This window comes from Triticum aestivum, chromosome 2B (assembly GCF_018294505.1).
Source record: "Triticum aestivum cultivar Chinese Spring chromosome 2B, IWGSC CS RefSeq v2.1, whole genome shotgun sequence".
NCBI classification, from domain to species: domain Eukaryota; kingdom Viridiplantae; phylum Streptophyta; class Magnoliopsida; order Poales; family Poaceae; genus Triticum; species Triticum aestivum.
In genome coordinates, this window is record NC_057798.1 from 319,141 (window position 1) to 346,610 (window position 27,470).

General features: G+C 45.5%; 2 protein-coding genes and 1 pseudogene across 2 annotated transcripts; all 3 read left to right on the forward strand.

Annotated features, from left to right (window-relative positions):
• Positions 1 to 11,279: 11,279 nt before the first annotated feature.
• Positions 11,280 to 11,418, forward strand: LOC123047846 (uncharacterized; annotated as a pseudogene).
• A 6,186-nt stretch (positions 11,419 to 17,604) lies between these two features.
• On the forward strand, positions 17,605 to 20,899 carry LOC123043466 (uncharacterized). The gene is made up of 2 exons (XM_044465924.1): positions 17,605 to 20,604; positions 20,678 to 20,899. The coding sequence occupies exon 1, from the start codon at positions 17,605 to 17,607 to the stop codon at positions 20,584 to 20,586; it is 2,982 nt and encodes a 993-aa protein (XP_044321859.1). The 3' UTR covers positions 20,587 to 20,604; positions 20,678 to 20,899.
• A 113-nt stretch (positions 20,900 to 21,012) lies between these two features.
• Positions 21,013 to 21,894, forward strand: LOC123039793 (disease resistance protein RPS2-like). Its single transcript, XM_044462800.1, has one exon. It carries the CDS (start codon positions 21,030 to 21,032, stop codon positions 21,873 to 21,875), a length of 846 nt encoding a protein of 281 aa, XP_044318735.1. The 5' UTR covers positions 21,013 to 21,029; the 3' UTR covers positions 21,876 to 21,894.
• Positions 21,895 to 27,470: the final 5,576 nt, after the last annotated feature.

Consider the following 27,470-nt stretch of genomic DNA (forward strand, 5'->3'; position numbering starts at 1 on the left):
TCGAAAGCCGGTGATAGTAAAGATGAGTATGGTAACTGAAAGCAATTCCCCGGGAAACCTGGTGTACTCATTAAACACCCAATATGTTTTTATGGTTTTCAGAAAGTTGTTGATTTTTTTATTATTTTGGAAAATGACCATTTTTTTCCAAAAGGTGATTATTTTCCGAAAATGTAAGAATTTTTTAAAATTTTTGTAAAATTTCCGTAACATTTTTAAAAATCTAAAGATGTTTTAAATTCATGAATGCTTTATAAAACATGTGAACATTTTTTAAATATAGATTTTTTAAAATTCCGATATTTGCTGAAACTTCTTAACACTTTTTATATTATGAATGATTTTTGAAATGTGAACATTTTTAATATTTTATGAACATTTCGTAAAACGTATGAATATTTTTTGAACAACTAAAACAGAAAAATGACCAAAAAGCCAACAGAAAAAATAAAAATAAAACTAAAAAATGGGACTAGAACCTTCGAGAAGGTGGGCCGGCCCACTCGTGTACCACTCTGTGCGCTTGAACCGCTTCCCCGCCTGGGGCGCAACCACCGCTGTGTGAGAAGTGCTCTCTGGTGTGGCGCCAATGGAGAAGAGAGCCTTTCAAGAGGAAGAGGGAGGAGTATCCCACTGCCCGGACCGGAGTGGCGTTAGCGGCACCGGAGGAAGATGGCTCACTGTGCAACGCAAGCTTTGGTGAATGCAGGTGATGCCCATACATATTTTTTGTCGAAAATGTATGTTTGGCATCTTCACATTCAGTCAAGTCATTGCAGATGTAAACATAACAACAACTGGATTATTGGTTATCATGTAGGAGTAGGAGTAGTGTATAACTAGCGGGTAGTGCGCGGCGGCACGCTGCGCCACACGGATTGATAAGCTATTTGTTATTTTTGTAATTTTTGGTAATTCGTCGCAAAACTTGATCTGTTGCAAAGTAGTCTGCATGCCTCATCCATCCTCAAGAAAAATCTGCGTGGCCTACTTGGTGGATTTTTTTGGGTGCTTTTCATGTTAACACTGATCTGCAATACTACATAGATGAACAGTCAATTAGCCAGTCCAAAAGTAGCGAAAGAAACTATATATGGTTGGTTTGCCGCATAGTAAACATTGACCAGTTGCTTGGTATAAATAGTTTCATTAATTTGTATAAGTCCAACATTTTTGCACTGAAGTACACACAACACTATTTTACAACTCCATTTATTATTTATCTTCGAAAAGGCAGACCTATGTGAATCTGAAAAACAAACTGGGTATTGTTTACATTCTCGCTGCCAATTGCAATTGTCTTCTGGTACACAGCAAAAAAGAAGCCTCTTTCACTTCCAACTTATGGTATTGATGTCCTGCAGATTTTTTTATCTCTCACCAATCCACAAATGGTCACACACATCCACTACTGCCCATAGCTGCTGGGAAAACCAAACCTGGGAAATGTAATTTCCTGATGAAGAGACCAGAGTCAAGAGCACCTGAATGCATTACTTATGTAGTCAGGGTTTGGTTGATACAAATTATGAATACATTGGTTAGTACAGAAGTACAAATAATGGTTGAGTAATGTGGGGATAGGGCAAAAGACAATACCATCGCAATAATTTGGTTGATTAGTCTCCCATGAGCACATAAAGAAAATACCAAATCAATGATTTCGGTGGGCTGATCCTCTCCTTAGCACACCAACAGTAGTAGAAGAAGCAGATGACAAATGTTATGATACATTATTCAACTTAAAAAAGGCATACCAAGACCATTTATTCTTTCGTCCAATCTACCACAATCATCAGATTTTAGAGGACATCACACTTAATCTTCAGTTTGTTATTCCATTGTTAGTTCTCCTCTACGATTCTAGAGTATTTTCTGATCAATCAACAGTAATCCCCAATGTGCCATATCAAAGAATTCATGGTGATAAAATCCTCCATTTTCTTCACTTCTAACTTGAGTCGGTTCTGTGTTTTGACACAGAGAATAAGGAAACAAGAAGAAGAACATGTAAGCCTATAATGCAGATGCAAATTTCTAGGAAACAGTTGAAACACATAAGAGTTGTAGTAGATAACTACTACTAAGATGGCATTTGTAGGATTAGCAGGTAGAGTTGTAGATAACAAACAATTTTTAGCAACAAACTAAGATGACACTATTTTGGTATTTCATGAAGAAACAGATACAACACAACTGCCTTGAGCTACTCATCAAAAGATTTTTAAAGCAACGAAAAGGCAATAACTAATACATATGCAATCATGATAGGCAAAATAGCATTCCTGATTAATCGGCAATGTTGCACACATCAATGAAGTAACAGGATATGGAGTGCAACTAGTTCGTAACTCCTTACAAAGTTAGGATAGATTGTACTGACTTATATTCCTAGAGAACTAAGTCTAGAAATCAGGGATACATTGTTGAAACAGGAGAAGTACCTGATGGTAAAATATTCAGAAACCATGAATTATTGGTTCACACTTCACAGAAAGCCTTTGATCTCTCCATGCTAAATGTAAACTTCTCCCAAGAAGAAATGATTTGAGAGCACATCAAAAGATATACATATACGTTGTGCAGAACCAAATTTTGTTTCTAGAAAACTAAAACCATGAGTGACAAATTGGAAAACTCACTGTACCTAAGAAAATGACCAGGAACTTGATTTCCCCTTATAGGCATTAACACAAACACCTACCGCGCATGAAAAAAGATGGAAGTACAAACACAAACCAAAGAAGCACATCAGAAAAGGAGGGGAATCAGAGAGAAGAGGTAGACTTGCATCTCACGGGATGACGAGAAGAAGGCGGACTGCTGGAGCTTTGCCCGCTCAAACTGCATGACGTGCGCGCAGGCGCGGCAGCTCCAGGTTAACATAACCTCATAGTGGAGGCGCAGGGCGTGTCGATCCCATGGCCGGCGGCGACTACAGGGTAGCAGCTGGCCGCAGCACTCTGCGGCGTTGTCGTCCCTCCAATCGCGCCGTCCTGGTCTCGTCCTCATGGCCGAGCGTGCATCCTCGTCAGGTGTCGTGTTGTCGCTGCCCGCCGTGCCCATCGTAGAACACAAAGGAAATCACGAAGATTTATCAATTGGATAACACCATCCAGTATAAGATTATCACCTAGTTAGTACACACATCTAGCCCAGACACCACAGGCAACAACACATAAGACGTGCAAGAACGCGATGAAGAACAACCCGAGCAAGCAGGATGCAAGGGGTGCTGGAATTTTGTCCATTTTGGGCCTAGCCCAATAACTATTTCAGAAATTCCTAATAAATCCTAGAGGCCCACTTAGTCCATTTGTGCAAGGCAAGGGATGCTACTAAAGTTTAGTCCCACATTGCTAGTTGAGTGGGAGTTGGACCTCCTTATAAGGGAGGTTCTTTCCCCACTTGTATGAGCATGAGAACAAGAGGGACATCCACGCGCGCTCCTCCTCCGCCGCCTGCCTCGCCACACCACACCACACCACGCCTCGTCACGACGCGGCACGGCACGGCGCGCTGTCTTCCTCATCCCGGCTTGCGGCGTGCACCACGAGTCGGGACAGTAGGCCTCCGAAACCGCACTCTTTGAGTCCTGTACGGGAGAAGGGTGATAAGGTTTTTGGGGAGCGCTCTGCGCGACTACTGGCTGCTTCATCACGGACGATCCGGTCGCCGACGACTTCTTCCCCGACGTCCACGATCTCCTTCACGACATGGCAGGCGAGGACACCGACCCCAAGTCCAGCGCTTCTGCTGCTGCTGTGCCGTACGTGTTCTTCTCCTTCCTGTTAGAAGTCATGCTATAGTTCTTGGCTCTAGTTTCTGTCCTACGTATGTTAGGTTCTATGTCGTATAAGCAACTTCATCTAGTGTCTGTTCTAGATGTGTTTAGCTCAAACTCATATATGCAGACGATGTTTACCTTTTCTCTTATGCATCTTGATCTACTGTCTGCTCTAGAGACGGTCGGTTCAAGATTATATATGCTGATGTTATTTACCTTCTCTTTGTCAAATCGCATGACTTGTTTTATCACTGCTATACTAGTCATGCTTTATCTAGTATTTCTGGTAATAAAATCATTCGATAAATTGCTCATATTTCCAACAATCCAAAAACCTTATTATAGGTAATTTACCTCGAATGGTTTTGCTGCTTCCATGAGACCTCCTATGTTTGAGGGTATCCACTATAAGAGGTGGCGCGTGAGAGCAGTCTTATGGTTTCAAACCATGAGTTGCTATGACGCCACTCTTGGCAAACCTGAAGGAGAGCAAGATGCCCAACAGGCACAAGCTTTTCAGAAAATGGATACCTTGTTTAAGGCTGCTCTCTTGAGTGTTCTTGGTGAGAACATAGTTGATGCTTATGCGTCAATTGACAATGGAAAAGATATGTGGGACGCACTCGAGGCCAAGTTTGGGGTCTCGGATGCCGGCACTGAGCTGTACATCATGGAGCAATTCTATGATTACAGGATGACTGAAGAGCGCTCCGTGGTTGAGCAGGCTCACGAGATACAGTCATTTACTAGAGAACTTGAGCACTTCAATTGTATCCTACCGGACAAGTTTGTTGCCGGGGGTATCATCACTAAGCTTCCTCCTTCGTGGAGGAACTTTGCTACCTTACTGAAGCATAAGAGACAGGAGTTTTCCGTTCCGGATCTCATTGGCACTCTTGATGTGGAAGAAAAGGCGAGAGCAAAGGACACACGTGCTCGAGGTATTAAGGGAGGATCTAGTGCCAATCTGGTACAGAAGAAAAACTTCCAGTCCCACAAGTTCAAGAACAAGGGCAAGTTTGATGGTAAAGGAAAGTTTGATGGGAAGAATAAGGCTGTGCAGCACACGAACTTCAAGAAGAAGAATGACAAGAAGAAAGGTGCTTGTCATGTGTGTGGAGATCCTGATCATTGGGCTCCTAGTTGCCCCAATCGCTATGACAAGCGTCATCCTGGGAAAGGCGGCAAGACCGCTAATGTTGTCATCGGAGACATTGACATGAAGGATGCTGGGTATGGTATATTTCCCACTATTCTTTCAGTATGTCATTCTCCTGATTGGTTAATTGACACGGGTGCTAATGTGCATGTATGCGGTGATATTTCCATGTTTTTGTCTTATCAGACTGCAGGGACTTCAACCGTGCTGATGGGCAACGGTTCAAGTGCTTCTGTTCGTGGTGTTGGCACGGTCTATCTGAAGTTTACTTCGGGGAAGATCGTGCGGCTGAAGAATGTGCATTATGTCCCCTCCGTCAATAAAAATCTTGTTAGCGGATCTCTTCTGTGTAGAGATGGCTATAAGCTTGTCTTTGAGTCGAATAAATTTGTAATATCCAAGTAATGAAACCTTTGTTGGTAAAGGCTATGAGTCAGGAGGCCTGTTTCGTTTATCCTTATCAGACGTTTGCAATAAAGTTCTTAATCATATTTGCAACAATAGCGAATCAAATGTGTGGCATTCACGACTTTGTCATGTTAACTTTGGTTGCATGTCGCGACTAGCGAAGTTGAACTTAATCCCTACTTTCACCACCGTTAAGGGATCTAAGTGTCAAGTGTGTGTGCAAGCTAAGAAACCTCGTAAATCTCATGTGACTGCAGAGACGAGAAATCTTGCACCACTAGAACTTATACATTCAGATCTATGTGAAATGAATGGTGTTTTGACAAAAGGTGGAAAGAAATATTTCATGACGTTAATTGACGACTCCACTAGATACTGCTGTGTGTATCTTCTGAAATCTAAGGATGAGGCTTTGAACTTTTTCAAGATCTATAAAGCTGAAGTGGAAAACCAACTTGATCAAAAAATCAAGAGGCTTAGGTCCGACCGTGGTGGAGAGTATTTTTCCAATGAATTTGATGCTTTTTGTGCGGAACATGGTATAATCCATGAGAGGACGCCTCCCTACTCACCTCAGTCAAATGGGGTGGCCGAAAGAAAGAACCGTACTCTAACTGATTTGGTTAACACCATGTTAGACACATCGGGTCTCTCCAAGGCATGGTGGGGGGAGGCGATATTGACAGCATGTCATGTCCTAAATCGAGTCCCCACAAAGAACAAAGAGATAACTCCATTCGAGGAATGGGAGAAGAAAAGGTTAAAACTCTCTTATCTGCGAACATGGGGTTGTTTGGCGAAAGTCAATGTTCCAATTCCAAAGAAGCGGAAGCTTGGACCAAAGACTATGGATTGTGTTTTCCTGGGATATGCTTTTCATAGCATTGGCTATAGATTCTTGGTTGTAAAATCTGAGGTACCGGACATGCACGTTGGTACGATCATGGAGTCGAATGATGCGACTTTCTTTGAAGATATCTTTCCCACGAAGGATATGGCTACCTCATCTAATCAGGAGATGCCTAGTTCATCGAATCAGGAACCAGTTACAATTACTGAACCTGCCATTTCGATGGAACACCTTGAAAGTCCTGTGGAGGAGAACAATGAAGTTCCTACTAGGAGCAAGAGACAGAGGACTGCAAAGTCCTTTGGTGATGATTTTCTTGTGTATCTCATAGATGACACTCCCAGTTCTATTTCAGAGGCCTATGCATCTGAAGATGCTGACTACTGGAAGGAAGCAGTTCGTAGCGAGATGGATTCCATCTTGGCGAATGAAACTTGGGAGATAACTGATCGTCCTTATGGGTGCAAACCTATAGGATGCAAATGGGTATTCAAGAAGAAGCTTATGCCTGATGGTACTATTGAAAAGTACAAGGCTCAGCTTGTGGCTAAGGGTTATACCCAAAAGGAAGGTGAAGATTTCTTTGATACTTACTCACCTGTGGCTCGACTGAACACTATTCGAGTTCTACTTTCACTAGTGCCTCACATGGTCTTCTCGTTCATCAAATGGATGTTAAGACTGCTTTCCTGAATGGAGAGTTGGATGAGGAAATTTATATGGAACAACCAGATGGGTTTGTAATAGATGGTCAGGAAGGGAAAGTGTGCAAGTTGCTGAAGTCTTTGTACGGACTGAAGCAAGCACCCAAACAGTGGCATGAGAAGTTCGAAAGGACTTTAACAGCCGCAGGCTTTGTTGTAAACGAAGCTGACAAATGTGTGTACTATCGCCATGGTGGGGGCGAGGGAATTATGCTTTGCTTGTATATTGATGACATACTGATTTTCGGAACAAATCTGAATGTTATTAAGGAGGTAATGATTTCCTATCTCGTTGTTTTGAGATGAAGGATTTAGGAGTGGCTGATGTCATTCTGAACATCAAGTTGTTGAGAGACAATGATGGTGGGATTACATTGCTTCAATCTCACCATGTGGAAAAGATCTTGAGTCGCTTTGGCTACAGTGACTGCAAGCCCTCTCCAACACCATATGATGCTAGCGTGCTGCTTCGAAAGAATCGAAGAATTGCTAGAGATCAATTGAAGTATTCTCAAATTATTGGCTCACTTATGTACTTAGCCAGTGCTACAAGACCCGACATCTCTTTTGCTGTTAGCAAGCTGAGCCGGTTTGTCTCAAAACCGGGAGATGTGCATTGGAAAGCTCTAGAGAGAGTTTTGCGTTATTTGAAAGGCACTGTAAATTATGGAATTCACTACACTGGGCACCCAAAGGTGCTTGAAGGGTATAGTGACTCAAACTGGATCTCAGATGCTGATGAGATAAAGGCCACGAGCGGATATGTGTTCACTCATGGAGGTGGCGCTGTTTCTTGGCAGTCTTGCAAGCAGACCATCTTAACGAGGCCAACTATGGAAGCAGAACTCATAGCACTAGATACAGCTACGGTCGAAGCAGATTGGCTTCGCCGGCTCTTGAATGACTTACCGGTTGTTGAGAAACCTGTACCGGGTATCCTTATGAACTATGACAATCAAACCGTGATCACGAAAGTGAACAGCTCTAAGGATAACATGAAGTCATCAAGACACGTTCAGAGAAGGTTAAAGTCTGTCAGAAAAATGAGAAACTCCAGAGTTATTGCATTGGATTATATCCAAACGTCTAAAAATCTGGCAGATCCTTTCACTAAGGGTCTATCACGTAATGTGATAGATAATGCATCGAGGGAGATGGGTATGAGACCCACAATATGAGTTGTTCACAGTGGTAACCTATTCTTTGTGATCGGAGATCCCGTGAATTAGATGTGGAAGACAAGCTGTTGGTCAACTGGGAGGAGAGTATCCTTACTATTAAAAATACCACTTCATGAAGATGCAATACTCTCCTAAGCTGTATGGCAGGTTGATGTATATCTTAATGTGTTCTAAGTGGCTCTTTGAAGCAGAGATGTTGTCCTGCAGAACATCTTTTGAAGAACACACCTATATGAGTCTGATTGTCAAACGTCGCAATCTATGAGAGTAGGGTTCTCTCTAGTAAACTCATGAAAGGTCACGGAGTATGACGCATAAGCTCCACCCGCGAGGAAGACCCACGGTAGCCACGTATCGGTCAAGGCTTTATGTGAAGCTAGATTCGCAGAAAACTTGCAGTTCAAGGCCCAGTCCACTGTTCAAGTTGCTTACTAGTGTATCATAGAGTTCTAGGTGGAAGTTCAACTTAACAGTCTCCACTGCAGTACCGGTATATAAAACAGTGTTTTGGAACCAAAGGCAAATTTTTGTGTGCCTCTGGGATCTGGTGGGGGATTGCTGGAATTTTGTCCATTTTGGGCCTAGCCCAATAACTATTTCAGAAATTCCTAATAAATCCTAGAGGCCCACTTAGCCCATTTGTGCAAGGCAAGGGATGCTACTAAAGTTTAGTCCCACATTGCTAGTTGAGTGGGAGTTGCACCTCCTTATAAGGGAGGTTCTTTCCCCACTTGTATGAGCATGAGAACAAGAGGGACATCCACGCGCGCTCCTCCTCCGCCGCCCGCGGGAATGAGCCGAGCCGATGTCTAAATTTTTGCCACGCACGACGGGTATACGAACGGTCACACGGGAGCTGAAACGTTTTGCTGTAGTGGAGCATGAATACGAACGAACGGCGCGCACCTCTTCGCGTGCTGCCTGTTCGTTTCGTCTCCCTCCATTTGCTTCACCTCCCGCCGCAGCCTGTTCGCCTCCTTCTCTTGCGCCTATAAAAGGGAGGTCGCTCCTCTCAGAGAGACGCACCAGAACTTCTCCTTCCTCTCGCCACCGGTTCCATTTCCTGAGCTACCGCTGTCTTCCTCATCCAGGCTTGCGGCGTGCACCACGAGTCGGGACAGTAGGCCTCCGAAACCACACTCTTTGAGTCCTGTACGGGAGAAGGGTGATAAGGTTTTTGGGGAGTGCTCTGCACGACTACTGGCTGCTTCATCACGGACGATCCGGTCGCCGACGACTACTTCCCCGACGACGACTTCTTCCCCGACGTCCACGATCTCCTTCACGACATGGCAGGCGAGGACACCGATCCCAAGTCCAGCGCTTCTGTTGCTGTTGTGCCGTACGTGTTCTTCTCCTTCCTGTTAGAAATCATGCTACAGTTCTTGGCTCTAGTTTCTGTCCTACGTATGTTAGGTTCTATGTCGTATAAGCAACTTCATCTAGTGTCTGTTCTAGATGTGTTTAGCTCAAACTCATATATGCAGACGATGTTTACCTTTTCTCTTATGCATCTTGATCTACTGTCTGCTCTAGAGACGGTTGGTTCAAGATTATATATGCTGATGTTATTTACCTTCTCTTTGTCAAATCGCATGACTTGTTTTATCACTGCTATACTAGTCATGCTTTATCTAGTATTTCTGGTAATAAAATCATTCGATAAATTGCTCATATTTCCATCAAGGGGCAGGAGGACTCACGGCCAAAAAAGTGAGGAGAAGACACATCCGTGTTCGCTCACCGTCATGCAGTTCACGTTGATGAAAATCGACAGAAAGATTCGGCGACTCCTTGCGAGGGCTTCAGGCCTTCAGCGCTGATCGACCCAAGGTGACGGGACGTGGACGACGCGGCGGCTGCAACCTCGAGGCAAGGACGGGGCGGCATGCCGCTGCGGCCCGAGTTCCACATCCCACATAGGCACGCGACGGAAGGAGACAGCGGGGTGGAGCGTTGTTTGTTCCACAAAAAGGGATAGCATGGACTATATATAGGAAGAGGCAGTCAGATCTTTTTCCTTAGAGAGACAACCTGATCGATCTAGAAGATCCGGCATAAGCGGCAACCGCCTAACAAGAACTATCGTGGCTAGCATAAAAGGAACAGGAAGCGAACAAATGTAACCAGAAAGCCCGGTCAAAGCGGCAAGATGTCCAGAACGTGCAAAAACTATTCACCAGTAAAGAAGAGCCCACGTACAAGAATAGCCCCTCAGTCCACGCGTCAAATTGACAAGGGCGGTAAAAAAATTCCAAAAAAAACAGAAAAAAGGAACCCTTACGGGCCTAGTATTCTTAGTATGTAAGGAATTGGTTAAACAACATGGTAATTAATGCTTCTTTCTATGTGATAGTGTGAATGGTACACTTATAATGATGTACTTACTGTTAAACATGTCATGTAATGTGCCAATGTGCACCGCACCGCACCTCTTCTGTTGAGTTGTTTTGATATAGATTAGATTGGTAGTTGGGTAGTAGGATTCTCTCTTATCTCTACCTAGTTGTAACCAATTCTATCTCTTGTCTTCCAAGTCTCAATCTTTGTAACAACTCAATGTATGCGCTGTATCAGGGAGGTGCGTCCCTGCTTATTTAACACGAACCCGTCGCCTCCAACGAGGCAAGACGTTTCCGCCATCGCACATGATAATCAGAGCCCTTCCTCTCTCAATCTAGCTAGCTATCCCGATTGCATCTAGTGCATAGCCATGTCTTCATCCGGCGCCTCCCAACCTAGCCTCAACGGCCAGGTCACCGAGAAGCTCAACCGCACGAATTATGTGCTCTGGCGCACGCAGGTCACACCCCACCTGTGGGGCGCCGGTGTCTTCGGCTACGTCGACGGCACCTCGCCGGAACCGGCCAGACTCCACATCACCAAGGACAAAGACGGCAAGGAGACTTCTGCGCCTAACCCTCTCCACCCTCTTTGGGTCAGGGAGGACCAACAAGTGCCCAGCTACCTACTGAGTACTCTCTCCAAGGAGGTCCTGGTCGCGGTCACCGCGATCACCACGTCGCGTGAACTGTGGGTGGCATTGGCGGGCATGTTCTCGTCCCACTCCCTCAGCCGCGTCAACAACATCCGCACTGCGCTCATCAACGCGCAGAAGGGCAACCAGTCGGTCGCCGCCTACTTCGCCTCCCTGCGTGGCCTTGCTGATGAACTCGCCGCCGCCGGAAAACCCATCCAGGATGACGAGTTGATCTCGTACATCCTCCATGGGCTCGACATCGAGTACCAGCCGCTCGTCTCCGCCCTCGACACCCGCGTCACGCCCGTCACACTTGATGAGCTCTATGCCATGCTGAGTAACTTCGATAAGCGCATGGCCCAATTTCATGGCTCCGCCGGCGGCTTCAAGTCCTCGGCCAATGCTGCATCTCGCGGTTGTGGCGGTGGCCCTCGCTCTCGTGGATCTCCTCGCACCAAAGGGCGGCCCGGAGGCACCGGCAACGGTGGTGGCTCCTCCAACTCCTGCGGCAGTCGCTCCACCAACTCCAAACCTCGTCCCGGCGGCAGCTCCACCAGGTCTCGTCCGGATGCCCCTCGCTGTCAGATCTGTGGCAAGCTTGGGCACACGGCCAAAGACTGCTGGTACTGCTACGATGAAGACGACGATGACTCCCAAGATGAGGACAAAGTTGTTGCAGCTGTGGACGGCTCCTACGGCGTTGACACAAACTGGTATGTCGACAGTGATGCTACCAATCACATCACAAACGAGCTCGAGAAGGTCACTATGAAGGAGAAGTACCATGGAAAAGATCAAATCTACACTGCCAACGGTGAAGGTATGAGGATCAGTCATGTTGGTCACTCGTTTTTTAGTACCCCTCGCCGTAAAGTTCATCTAAAGAAAATTTGCATGTTCCTAGTGCCGATAAGAATCTACTTTCTGTCCATAGAATTGCCATTGACAATCATGTCTTCCTTGAATTTCATCCTTTCTTTTTCTTGATCAAGGACCAGGCCACGAAGAAAACACTCTATGGAGGTAGATGCGTTCGAGGCCTCTATCCATTGCTTCCGGAGCATCCAAGATTCAATAACCGAGCCTATGGTGTTGCCAAAATTTCGTCAACACGGTGGCACGATCGACTAGGACATGCTGCTTTCTCTTTAGTTGAAAAAATACTTAGGAAAAATAAGCTCTCGTATGTTGGTGAGCGTGATCTTGAAACCATTTGTGATTCTTGTCAACGAGCAAAAAGTCATCAGTTACCTTACCCTATATCTACTAGTGTTTCTACCAATCCTTTGCAATTAATCTTCTCTGATGTTTGGGGTCCTGCCCCTAGTTCTGTTGGTAGACACACTTATTATGTAAGCTTCATAGATGACTACAGCAAATTTTCATGGATCTATCTCCTCAAGAGAAGATCCGACGTCTTTCAAGTTTTCAAAAACTTCCAAGCTCTAGTTGAAAGAAAATTTGATCGTAAGATTATTGCAGTCCAATCGGACTTGGGGGGGGGGGGGGGGGGGGAGTACGAAAAACTAAACTCCTTCTTCCAAACCCTTGGCATATCACATCACGTGTCATGCCCGCATGCCCATCAACATAATGGCTCAGCTGAACGCAAGCACAGACATATAGGTGAGGTTGGCTTAGCCCTCCTCGCTGGTGCATCCATGCCCCTCAAGTTTTGGGATGAGGCTTTTCTCACTGTCGTTCATATCATCAACATGCTTCCTAGTCGTGTTATCAACAATGAAACTCCACTAGAACGTCTTCTTCACACAAAACCTGACTACAAATCTCTTCGTGTTTTGGATGTGCCTGTTGGCCCAATCTTCGCCCATACAACAAATGCAAGTTTATGTTTCGCTCAAAGCAATGCGTTTTCTTAGGATATAGCGCTCAACACAAAGGTGTCAAATGCCTAGATGTCTCCACCGGTCGCGTCTATATCTCCAGGGATGTCGTTTTTGATGAAACGAAGTTTCCTTTCGCTGACCTCCATCCAAATGCCGGCGCCCTTCTTCGTGAGGAAATTCTACTCCCCCCTCCTAACCTCTCCGGCATTGATCAAGGGGGACTAACTTATGATGATCAACTACTGACACATCCTCTTACTAATGGCACACTTGAGTCTTGTGATGAAACAGGAGAAACCAGGGAGAACAATGAAGAAAACAGTGAAGAAAACGGCGAAGAAATCGCCTCATCCGAACGACATCTCATGTGTCGCGAGACGGGAGGCAGATCCGTCTCGGGATCCGTTCGGCAGGTGCAGCAGATCGGATCCTCCTCGGGATCCGCGGGCGTAGACGCGCCAGTCGCGCCAGGACTCCGTTCCGTGCCGACCGCCTCTGGGCGCGCCACGCGGTCGCCTCCAATCGGTCGAGGCGCGCCTCCAACGCCGCTCCAATCCACGCCTGACACGCGACCCCCTGTGACGGGTCTGGGCGACGCGCGATTCGGCGCCCACCCGCGGTGCTACGCGCGCCGCGCCCTGGTTTGCCCGACCGGGGTGGGGCCAGGAGCAGATGCGGCCATGGCGCCCCACGCCGGTGCTGAATCCAGCGGATGAGACCGGCCGACACGCGCGCGCTCTGAGGCCGATACGCCATCATGCAGCAATGATGAGCTGCCTCCTTCACCGGGATCTTCTGCGGCTCCTGCTGAGAATTCAACGTCGTTTTCTGCCACAGAAGATCCAAGCCCTACAGATTCGGCTGCAGCGGTCAGTGAATCTCTCTCGGGATCGGCAACGGCAACTCCTGTTCAGCCCACAGGATCTTCTGCGGCTAATCTACAAACCACCTCATCACCACGTCACACACGGCTTCAAAAAGGGGTAATACAATCTGTTGATTACAAGCATATAACTAAATATGGCATGATCTGTTCCACAGGCGAACCAGGTGAACCAAACACACTTGAACAAGCTCTTGGTGATGAACGGTGGCAGAAGGCAATGAATGAAGAATTTATTGCACTAAAGAAAAATAATACATGGCATTTGGTTCCTCCACAGCAAGGTAAAAACTTGATTGATTGCAAGTGGGTATTTCGAATCAAAATAAAGTCTGATGGAACTATTGATCGGTACAAAGCTAGATTAGTTGCAAAAGGCTTCAAGCAACGGTATGGTATAGACTACGAAGATACGTTTAGTCCAGTTGTAAAAGCTGCAACTATTCGTCTTGTCCTGTCTATTGCTGTTTCCAGGGGCTGGAGTCTCAGACAACTTGACGTACAGAACACGTTCCTCCATGGTGTTCTGGAAGAGGAAGTGTACATGAAGCAACCTCCTGGGTTAGAAAGTAAAAGGAACCCCTCTCATGTGTGCAAACTTGATAAGGCACTATATGGTCTAAAGCAAGCTCCACGGGCTTGGTATTCTCGTCTTTGTCACAAAATGCAAACTCTTGGCTTTGTTCCTTCAAAGTCTGACACCTCACTGTTTATTTACAACAAATCCAACACATGCATATTTGTCCTCGTATATGTTGATGATATTATTGTGACAAGTTCATCTGATGAAGTAATCACAGGACTGTTGAAAGACTTGGGGGCAGACTTTGCTCTAAGGGATCTTGGAGACTTGCATTATTTCCTTGGAATTGAGGTGAAGAAACACAAGGATGGACTTCATCTCTCTTAGGAAAAGTATGCCACTGACCTAGTAAAGAAGGCTGGTATGCAAGGTTGTAAACCTACACCCACTCCATTATCCAGCTCAAAAAAACTATCTCTTACAGAAGGTACACCCTTGAGTCAAGAAGACAGCATAAAATACAGAAGCTTGGTAGGAGCACTTCAATATCTCACTCTAACCAGACCTGATATTTCTTTTGCTGTCAATAAAGTCTGTCAGTTCCTTCATGCACCCACTACTGTTCATTTGACTGCTGCAAAACGTATAGTAAGATATGTCAAGAATACTTTGAGTGTTGGTCTCAGTTTCAGCAGATCATCTTCTACCCTTGTCAGTGCCACAACAGTTTCTAGGTCAAGTACAGAGGCAGAATACAAGGCGCTAGCAAATGCCACAACTGAAATTATTTGGGTGCAGTCCATGCTTAAGGAACTTGGTGCGAAAAGTAAGCAAGCTCCCTGTTTATGGTGTGACAATCTTGGTGCTACCTATCTGTCTGCCAATCCTGTGTTTCATGCAAGAACAAAACATATTGAGATAGATTTTCATTTTGTCCGAGAAAGGGTTGCTCAAAAACAGCTTGATATTTGGTTTATACACTCCAGAGATCAGATTGCAGATGGATTCACAAAGCCATTGCCAACAAGGAGCTTTGAAGCTTTCAAATATAATCTCAATTTGATGAAGTTGTGATTAAGGGAGGGTGTTAAACATGTCATGTAATGTGCCAATGTGCACCGCACCGCACCTCTTCTGTTGAGTTGTTTTGATATAGATTAGATTGGTAGTTGGGTAGTGGGATTCTCTCTTATCTCTACCTAGTTGTAACCAATTCTATCTCTTGTCTTCCAAGTCTCAATCTTTGTAACAACTCAATGTATGCGCGGTATCAGGGAGGTGCGTCCCTGCTTATTTAACACGAACCCGTCGCCTCCAACGAGGCAAGACGTTTCCGCCATCGCACACTTACGTACTAGTCTATTCATTCAGTCATCATGACTTGAAGAATATAAACAGCCTTGTAAACTTGTTTGTTTGGCCAGAAACAGAAACCCTGCAAATGGACCGACAGTTGCTATTCTTTTCTTTCTAATCTATTTTATTTACAAATGTGTTTTTTAAATGAAATTAACTACTTCAATCTTCAGTTTGGTGACCTACTAGTATATACGTACGTACTAGTATATAGGTGGAGCGAAAATGCGTCAACTTGTCCCATTGCCATCTCAACGTGTTAAAACATCTTTGTTTTAGTCCATGAGTTCTTCCACGTGGCAACTTTTTCTTTTCTTGTGAGCTATAAATAGATGTCAAATATTATCAACCTGAGTTAAGCAACTTATTTACTCCTCTGTCACAAAATAACTGACAGACAAATGGGAACCATACTGTACAGATTTCAGTTTTAACCTATTGATTGATGTTATCATTGGCCTAAGTAAATTAGTTCTGTTTCATCAATCAATCGACTGACAGGGAATATTCATAGTACTGGTGCATTATATCAACATTTTATATATCCTGGTTTTTTTTGTGGCACTCCAATTGAGTAGGGTAGTCTGCCGTGCAGTTTCGCTGTTTCCAACCAATTGATGGTATTTCAAGTGAATTCCAGTCACACCTTTGTATTTGTGGCAGTAAGTATTATTTTTATATATGTTTTTCATGAAAAAGAGAAAAGGAAATCTGTAAGCCCCTCCGGCACACCTTTCGATACTGCTTGGAATCCAGTCCATGGTCTAGGCCCCACCCTGCTTTTCTTTATTCAAAGAAAAAGAAAAAAAAGGAAAGGAGGAAGAAGCAGACAACTCAATCTTTATTCTTTTAAGTAGCTCGAAGCCTCAAGCAAAGCACCATCATAGCTTTGTCCAAAACTAAAGCCAAAGAAAGAACCAACACAGGCAAGACCTGCTCGATCAAATCTTCAGTATCCCCATCCACTAATTCATCCATCATAGCTTCATCTGACATGCATAAGCAATAGATATATGAGCACACAGGATTGTGCCAACCAGCCAACTGATTAAGGTACTATCATCAAAACTATTAAGATTGTTGCTTGCAGTTTCTTTTCTTTCCAAAACCTCATCATTTTTATATTTTAGGGAATCATGCATCGACTAAAAATTACTCTCTTCTGGTAACTAGCAGGTCAGGTGGGAGCTGCAAATTGATTCATCTGGAGGGGAGGTGTGGATCCATCGATGGGTTAGATTTGTGGATCTTCTTGTCTCTGCAAGGCTTTCATTCATTCAAACACTACTAGTCATCATGCCTCGACAGGTATTAATTTGTCTGCGTACAGAACTACAAATGCATGCAATTCTTGCTAGTATTATTACTTTCTTCTACGTTATATATGCAGAGATGGTTGTCTTAATTAGTTGGCTCTTGAATAAAATTGTGATACATTCAAGATTTAGTTACAAGTTCATTAGCTCCAAGGATCAAGCAACGGTAGCTTAATATTAACACACACACACACACACACACACACACAAATAGAGGATGCAACTGTTGCTGAAATTATTTAATCCTGTAAATCTTCAGACTGAATGATGAGCAAAAAAACAAAACTTCAGGGTGAATAATATTACCTCCTAGGAGCCTAGTTAGAAGGGGACGGACCCTCCTCCATCCGCCGTCAGCTTAATTAATTAATTAATTAATTTCTCTTCTCTAGCTCCGTCTCAGAAACAGAAGAAATAGAAACCTACACAAGTCGTGGTCGTGATTTGGCCCCCAACCAAAACACACCATAACAGATTGGTTATGACAATAATAAAAGAAAGTTAGGTGCACCTTATGTATACATGTTGCTAGATGAAAACTGCTAATCGCACCAAAAAGAAAAAAAGAAAACTGCTAATGACAGCGACCTCGACTAATTGCCATCAACTAATGCAGTATATTTATCCGGACACCATCGAAGAAGCGGTGCAGAGAATAATCCCTTATCTAGAGGATACAAGCAGTACTGCACACAAGGCCATCTATTTTAATGGATGGCAAGGGCTGGGTGCTTCCGCGGTGCTTAGAGCCATAGCCAAAGACCCTCCGCCATCTCTGCTGAACAAATTCGACAAGATCGTCCACGTCGATTGCTCGAGGTGGAAAAGCCGACGAGCACTCCAGAGGACAATCGCACAAGAACTCAAGCTTCCTCAGCGGGTAATGGATATGTTTGATAGGCAAGATGAAGAAGATGATTTTAAAGGGGCAGATGAAAGTTCAAGAGCTGAGATACAAGATGTTGGGGCAGAGATCTATCAGGTTGTACAACAACAGAAAAAATTACTGGTCTTCCATAATGGGAGCGGCAACACAAATGACCTGAATGATTTTGGCATTCCTCTGTCAGTGTGGGGTACTCGAGTATTGTGGACATTTCGAGGAGGGCTTCGGCTAAACCCAGGAATTAATGAGAAGGTGGATGAGTCACATCTTTTTCTTTATCGTGAGAGGAGCCCTTTAGGGTGGAATTATTTGTTGCAAAAAGAGGCTAGAGAAATTGCAGGTTACACATATAAGCTTGATGAAGTAGCCGAAGAGTGTTGCTTGTATATGTTGTCACTAAATTCTCAAGGAGGCAATATCATGGACTACGACTGGGCTACCCATGCTTCGAGCTATTGGGTTTGTGATGGGATAATACAGGGAGGTCAGGGTGATGAAGCATGGGAGGTTGCTGCTGCTCTACATAATCAAATATGTATAGAGGATTATTCATCTAATGCACTACCCTCATTTGGTCAGGAACTAGTGACTCCTCGGAAACAGTGGATATTGGCCAGGGACGACTTTGTTGTGCATCCAGAGTCAACGTCCTTTTTCCTTACTGCAGTCGCAAGCCAGTCTGATCATTCATTAAGACACTTACCTTATGACATGTTTCATCAATCGGACAAACTTTGTGTGCTCAAGTTATGCCGCTGCACCTTCAAATTTTCCTCTCCTCCTTTTCATTGTTGCCACAAGTTAAGATTCCTTGGATTAGATAGTTGCCAGGATCTACAACCAGAAGAAGAAAAGAAGCAAGATGGACAAACAACGGATTTTTTTAAGAGCCTATGGGTGATAGACATATGCAATACGGACTGGGATATGCCTGCATCACCAGATATAATAGAAAAGATGGCCGCGAACATTAGGGAGGTACATATAAAGAAAGGAAGGATTTGGTGCCACAATTTTGCATGGCGACAACTGCAGAGCCTTCACAAGCTTCGAGTGATTGATCCTACTTCCCCTTGGCAGACGTGCAAAATGGATGAATTCACAGACATGATGAAGTTGGAGTTCCTCGACCTTTCTGGGAATAGTACAATACAAGTTTTGCCCAGTATGTCAGGTGCAACTAGCCTCAAGACCCTGGTTCTAGATGGTTGTGTTGGTTTGGAGCATGTTGAAGGACTCCCTCCATCACTTGTATCATTCAGCTTTGATGCAGGACCAAGAAAGGATGATTACAAGGAAGCCAAAATAAGCCACATCTCCATGGCTGGTTGTGCAAGATTGTCTGACTTCACATTGTGTGGATCACTTCCAAACCTTGCGGAGCTGGACCTATCTGGCACAAGAGTCAAGACACTTGATCTCACAACTCAGGTGGTGCAGGTCCCACGTCTCCAACACATTATTCTATTGGGATGTATGCAACTTCATGCCATTTTATGGCCAAAAGAGGGTCTGCCAACACTGACAGTGCTGCAGATTGGTTCCTCGGTCTATCCTGTTCAAACAAAACTATATGAAGTGTATGTTACTATAATGGACATAAGGTTTATTCAGTCCTTGGTATTACGAAGCAATGCCCGATTCTGTTGGAAGAGCAATAGGTTCCATCTAAATCTTTGTGTCCCTTGTACCACCAATGTTAAGGGAGAAAGCTATATGAAGGAGAAGATGGGCCCTGGTAATAGTGGGAAAATAATGGGTCCACCTCAACCAAAGTCATTAAACCCCAATACTTGCAGCACCTACATTGATGTCCCTATTGGCAACATAATTATTGATCACGACTACAACAATGGAATGCAGTTTCAGCCATCGGGTTGTCATGTGGAGATTGGTATGGGAGTTAGCAACGCTAGCGTGGAGAGTGTAGAAGCAATCAAGGCTATCATCTTTGCAATGAACCAATCCGAGTCGTTACATGTTCATGACAATTCTTCCATCACCACCACTGCCATCACTGAACACATGGTGTCTAGTTTTGGGAGGAATCTTGACTGGAGACATCTAAAACACTGTCATGTGGTGAGATGCCCCAAGATGCGCACAACCTTCACGACTAACTATGGTGTCTTCCCTTTTACAGAAATAGAGACCTTCTGGGCCGCTGATCTACCGATGGCACACTGCGTTTGGAGCAAAGGAACGACCTGGAGTGGCACAAACACTGTTTGCTTTGCCAAACTGCGGAGCATACACCTATACTCTTGCCCAAGGCTCGAATTTGTGCTTCCGTTATTGTGGGGTATTCAAGGATCATACTTGCACAATTTAGAAAGTCTCCACATTGTCAACTGTGGTGATCTAAAGACGGTGTTCCCTGTTCATCCTGTGCTCAAAGAAAATGTACTTGAGTTCCCAAGGCTGAAGCACATCCATCTGTATGAGCTCTATAAGCTGCAGCATATATGTGAGGTGAAGATGCATGCGCCCAAGCTTGAGAGGGTATGGCTGAGGGGCTGCTGGGGCCTCAGGCGCCTCCCCGCCGTCAACCAAGGTAGCCGTCGCCCCGTCGTGGACTGCGAGCAGGACTGGTGGGAGAAGCTGGAGTGGGACGGGCTGGAGGCTGGGCACGACCCTTGCCTCTTCGAGCGACGCCATTCGTCGCATTACAAGAAGCCTCTGCCCAGAGTTTCAGTGCTTCGGTGAACTGACCGTACTATCCAGGTACATGCACTCTTCATTGTGTTTGCATCTTGCTTCATGCAGGTGTGATAATAGATGGTGATATGTTGTGTAGGTTTGAGGCGTATGGTGTCAAGACCTATGACAGTGGCGGTGGACACTTTGCTGCTTTCCGCTGCCATGACGGTTCAAGCCAATAAATAAACTATGTCATCAACCCAAGAAAGCGAGTAAGAGTGGAACATGGGTGATGCAACCAAGCAAGCAATCATAGCAATCAAGTCAAGCAAGCTAGTAGTGCTAAGATGCAACATACTAGGAAGAATCATGGCAAGCATGTCATTGGTGCAAATAGTGGGCATGAATAATTCACATGTCAACCAAAGTCATTAAACCCCAATACTTGCAGCACCTACATTGATGTCTCTGTTGGCAACATAATTATTGATCACGACTACAACGATGGAATGCAGTTTCAGCCATCGGGCTGCCATGTGGAGATTGGTACGGGAGTTAGCAACGCTAGCGTGGAGAGTGTACAAGCAATCAAGGCTATCATGTTTGCAATGAATGAATCCGAGTCGCTGCATGTTCATGACAATTTTTTCATCGCCACTGTCATCCCTGAACACATGATCTCTGGATTTGGGACAAATCTTGATTGGAAACATCTAAAACATTGTCATGTGGTGAGGTGCTCCAAGGTGCACACAGTCTTCATGACTAACTATGATGGCTGGCCCTTCACAGAAATAGAGACCTTTTGGGCGGCTGATCTACCAATGTCACACTGCATTTGGAGCAAAGGAAGGACCTACGGTGGCAGCGCAACTAGGTGCTTTGCCAAACTGTGGAGCATACGCCTATACTCTTGCCCAAGGCTCGAATTTGTGCTTCCGTTATTGTGGGGTATTCAAGGATCATACTTGCACAATTTAGAAAGTCTCCACATTGTCAACTGTGGTGATCTAAAGACGGTGTTCCCTGTTCATCCTGGCCTCAAAAAACATGTACTCGAGTTCCCAAGGCTGAAGCACATCCATCTGTATGAGCTCTATAAGCTGCAGCATATATGTGAGGTGAAGATGCATGCGCCCAAGCTTGAGAGGGTATGGCTGAGGGGCTGCTGGGGCCTCAGGCGCCTCCCCGCCGTCAACCAAGGTAGCCGTCGCCCCGTCGTGGACTGCGAGCAGGACTGGTGGGAGAAGCTGGAGTGGGACGGGCTGGAGGCTGGGCACGACCCTTGCCTCTTCGAGCGACGCCACTCGTCGCATTACAAGAGGCCCTTGCGTAGAGTTTCTGTGCTTCGGTGAAGTGACCGTACTATACTATCCAGGTACGTGCGCTAGTTCTTCATAGTTTTGCATCTTGCTTCATGCATGCAGGTGTGATGATAATAGATGGATGATATATATGTTGTGTAGGTTTGAGGCATGGTGGCAAGACCAATGAGGCTATGACAGTGGCGGTGGACGCCTTGCTGCTTTCCGCTGCCATGATTGCTTGCCAAGATGCATGGTGGACGTGTGTTTCGTTTCCTTGCTGAAGAGAGAAGAATAAAGTGGTGCTTGCTTGATGCCGCACCTGCATGTATGCATGCATGCTTAATCATCTCCACACTCCAGGGATGGGAGATGCACTCTTTGTGTGTGTCTCCACTCTCCTGGGATGGGAGATGTGTATCATTGTTTGTTGGCGTGGTTTGTTTGCTGAGTGTGCCAAAGACCAGAGATCGATGCGTGCGTGTGTGTGTTTCCCTTCATTCAGATTCAGTACAGCTAGCAGCAGCATGTGTACGTACGTATGCTGGACTGAAAATGCATGGCTTGTCTTGGTGTGATATAACAACTGATGAGTACGTATTTATTTGGTTCCATTACCTTGTCAGCCGTGGCGTATTTATTTGGTTCCATTATGATTTACTACGTATATGTACTAACTGTAACTGGGGATAGCATTTCGATCCAGTAACTTTAGCGTTCTAGTCTGTAACTGGGGATAACCACCAACTAGTCCAACTATATGTATATGTGGGGCATCCACCTGCTACTGCTATGCTTCCCTTCCTTGGCAGCATACATGCACGCACCAACAATAGTATACTAATGTTAGAGTCTCCCTCTCCAATTGTAGGCAGAAAACAAAATCGACATAAGATAGCATGCGTGTGTGTGTGCAGTCTGAACTCTTGTTGGACCTTGTGGCTCTGGCTTTGGTGGTTTGCTTTACGTATAAAACGGGGCGAAAGCCTTTTTGGGCAAGCATGAGCAAAAACGAATGAACTGTGCCATCATCCGAACCGGTGATTATTCGGAGTGGTTCCTGCATTTTCACACACAAGTACGAAGCCATGATCACACACTGAATATAACGCAAGCGCACTGCACAAGCACATATGCAAAGTTAAAGCTACAGCTTCAAGCATGTTCAGTATAGTGGTATGCTTTTTTCAGAACCATAACCCAGTGGTGTGCCTTTCATCAGAACCAGAACTCAGTGGTATACTTTTTCCATAAGGACATTGGCCATGAACTGTAAGCAGGACTGCAACGACATTAGTTTGCTCAAGGACAAGGTATCACAGGTTACCTTCCTTCATTGGAGTTGGGTCCCTTTTGGGGATATACCATTTGATTCAACCCCTCTTTCTGTGTAGGTGCCATGCATATATATGTGCTGCTTTTACCTTACCTAGTTCTACATTTCGCTTCAGAACGGCCGCCCTTTGTTCTGTAGCATAAGTGGAACGTGCAGCAAGGCTGGCATTAATAATCAAGCTTTGTCAGAACTCAGAACCCAAAAATCTAACAAGGACATAATGAGTAAAACAGTGAAGATACAATGTATATGCACAGTCATATTTGTAGTACAACTGAAAATATAATCTTCTTGAACTAAGTGACAAAGTGTGTTCTTACTGATGGAGATCTGGCACTGCGAGATTCACGTAAAGTAAATCTTGTGGTTAGAACCGAAATAACAGCGAGAAAACAATCATAAAAAGAAAATGAGTTTTCTCTATGGGCACACCACATATCTTTGTATCCCTATCAGAGCAGGGTACTTCTAGCTAGCTAGGAATAACTTTGACGCTTGCATTCTTCGAACCATTTTAGTACAAAATGGCAGATCTGGGCTTATGTATGCAAAATGCTGGAAATATATACTTCCTCCACATCTCTTTGTGGGAGCTAAGTGTTATTTTTTATGTTTTTCATGTAAAGATAGAAGCAAAGAAAATCTGCGAGTGAGTCCCTCATGCACACCTTTTGATACCGCGAGCTTGGAATCCAATCCAAGGTCCATCCCCTGCTTTATTCAAAGAAAAAGAAGCAGACAGTTCACTCTTTATTCTTTAAGTAGCTCTAACCCCAAGCAAAGAACCAGCTTAATTTGGCCAAAACAAAACCCAAAGACCAAACACAAGCAAGCCCTGCGCTGCATGCATACCAGCAAGTCTCCATTCATTCATCCATTGTTCCTGCTTCACCTGGCATAAACATATATTGTCTCTTCTGCAACCTCATCATAGATCAGAACTATCCATTGTTCCTCCTTCACCTGGCTTTGTTAGCCAGCCTACTTACTGAGTAAGGTATTATCAAAACTATTACTCCCTCCGTCCGGAAATACTTGTTGGAGGAATGGATGTTTCTAGACGTATTTTAGTTCTAGATACATCCATTTTTATGCATCTTTGCGACAAGTATTTTCGGATGGAGGGAGTACTACATAAGCATATACATTTCTTCTGCAACCTCATCATAGACCATGCACACAAGCTGAGTAATAGTACAATTCTTCTGCTACATACATTTCCCATCTTAATTAATTTCTTGCAGTTTCTAAAAGAAGCAGTATTTAAGTTATGCATCCATTAACATTATTTGTTCAGGCATGAACATGTATAACTAACACCGGCGTTCTTCTTCTGGTATAACTAGAGGTGCCAACTGCAAATTGATTCATCTGGAGGTGCATATCGATCGACTGATGGGTTCGATTTCGAGAGCTTCCTGCCTTTTGCCAGGCCTAGCCCTTCTTGTCTTACTGCAACCACATCATATATAGATCAGCGCACAAGGTACTTTTTTTTTTAATTTTCAACACGGGGGGGGGGGGGGGGGGGGGGGGCTCCCCCACCTGAATATGCATTTCGAACGGCAAGCTGTAACAAAGTACAACCACCAGATCGAGAACCCCCCCACCTGAATATGCATTTCGAACCGGCAAGCCGTAACAAAGTACAACCACCAGATCGGCAGCAGAGAGGAGAACGGAGGGGAGTGTTTACAGCCTGGGAGCGGTTGCAAGCACTAGACACCATGTCTAACCTATTTTGATCATTTACAAACGCAGGGCCTGAAGCCAGGCATCAACATGCCCGCGTTTCTCAGAGCGGAAGCGGCCACGCCAGAGGACGGCATCGTCGCGGCAGGCCTTTAGTGTAGCAGCCAGAGAGCGAGTTTCCTGTCTGAATACCACCGCATTCCTCCTCTTCCAGAGATGCCAGCAGCACAGCTGCACGAAGGCGTGCAGAGACGCAGAGCCGACCGCATCAGCGGCGTTGAAACGGTGCAGCGCCCGTACCTCGGCCCCAGAGGTGGCGAGGCCTAGGGCGCCCCAGAACACCCGGGCGAAGGGGCAACCGAAAATCAGGTGGTCAGGCGTCTCCAGAGGCGCGGGGCAAGCGGGGCACCCGGCCCCCTGGATGTCGACAATGTGTTTCTTCAGCAGGTTGTCTCGGGTGTGGATGCATCCAAGGGCAAGCAGCCAGACGAAGAACTTCACCCGAGACGGCGCCGGCGAGCTCCAGAGGAAGGACTTCACCCGAGACAGCTGGTTGTCTCTACAAGGTACTATATATCAAAATTGTTGATATGATTCTTCCGCTACATATATTTCTCATCTTATTAATTGCCTGCAGTTTCTTTTCTTTCCAAAAGAACAAGTATTTAACTACATATGCATCGACTAACGATGTTTGTTCAGGCAAGAACATAACGAATACCTGGAGTAAAGATCCATGGATGGGTTAGATTTCTGGAGCTTCGTGTCTCTGCAAGGCCTTCACTCAAACAATTAGTCATCATGCCTCGAGTGGTAAATTTTAACAATGTAAGTAGACTAGAATTACTCTTCTCTGGCTGTTTGCTATATAATACTCCTATGTCATAGATGATTGTCTTAATTGGTTCTTCAATACTTACATTCAAGATTTAGACACAAACGCACACAAGCAGCCACCCGATCTCTATTCCGGCCACAACCAGCTCGACTCGACCTAAACTAGACCTAGACACAAACGCGACCACGGGCACACACCCGTCACCGCTTATTCCTAACATTCTCCTCCTAAGCCTTGACCTGCCTTGCCGTCGTCCGAGTTGTTGCACCTCACCTCGTCGTTGTCGTCATGGCCGCCGCTACGGCCTCTTGCTCTTCCTCGGCGTCACACGCCGAGCTTCTTCTCCGCCAGCGACACACGCCTGACATTCCGGCAACATACGCCGTCAATGCCGTCGTGCTTAGACATGAGCCTTCTCGGACGCCGCTCCATGGCAGTCGCACCGCACGATGCCACCTTCATAGGACGACACACAGTCCAGAGCTTCAGCGCGCACACCACGGCCGGCTCACAACAGATTGCTAGCTCACGCGGCACAAGCACTCCTGGCTGCTGCACGCGAGCGATCCGCTCAGCCTCGCGCCGGACGCGGGTAGCTCAACAGATCGAGCGCACACACACGCTACTACCTTTTTTTTTGGCATGGTAATACGTGTCTCATTCATATCATAATTAACAAAGTACAAGTCATGTAAAGACCGACATGTCAGAACTGAAAAGATAGCAAAACATTTCTAAGCTTGACACCAACGCCCGTCACCTGCCTCCGGCACCACCACAGTAGCCACCGAAGAAAAGAATGACGAATCACCACCTCACCCGAGCTCGACGCGGCTCCATAGCTGATATGCAGCTTTGCGGACCTCCAAGGTGGCTCACAAAAAATGAAACCCTTGCTGTTGAACGAATCAGACCGGGGCAACTCCCCGGACATGCCATCGAACTCCAGATCTGGCGTCCCACCACGAGTAAGATGCCGAAGAAGGAAACCATACCTGCCATTCATGAATCACGAGCCCAACAGATATTCCGTCTTTCAGATGTCGTCGATATAGACCACAATCTGCATCCGCTTCTAGACTACCTCCCAAGCTTCCGCGCCGACGCTGGAGCAAACGCCGTCGCAACGGCGGAGCCTGAGGACACAGGCCCACCACGAGGATGCCGCCGCCGCCACGCCATTCTTACTTGAACAGACTGGTTTCCAAATCTATCCCCAACTAGGACCGATGACCCCGTCAGGAAAGGATCCGAAGAATCTTTATTTAGCGCCGTCATTGTCGCCGCCGAAGCAAAGACGATGAACAGCCTAAAAACCTAAACTACGAGGGAGTAAAATCGATCCGCACGCTACTGCCTAACAACCTAACTATTGCCACAAGCGCGCGCACACACGGGTGCGACGCACATACGCACATATGTACATCAAAAGTACCCTATTTTTTGACACAGGACGATTTTATTAACTTAAAATGTAGCATCCAGTGGATACAAAGCAATATGAGCAACACGCAGCCTCTGCACAATTAGGATGCACACAGTTGAACATCAAAAGTCTGACGACCAGGAAAAGAAAAACTGACAAATCGGCAAGAATAGAGTCCTGTAGATCGACACTATGCCTATGTCAAGAGTAGCATCTCCAACAGCACGATTCGATCCTACCCCATTTGCTTTCCTTGTAGCAGAATCTTCTTCGTTTCATCAACGCCAGTGAATCACAGGGAGGTTTCTCCATGTCCACCACCACCACATCCAACGCCGTCGGTGACCAATTCTA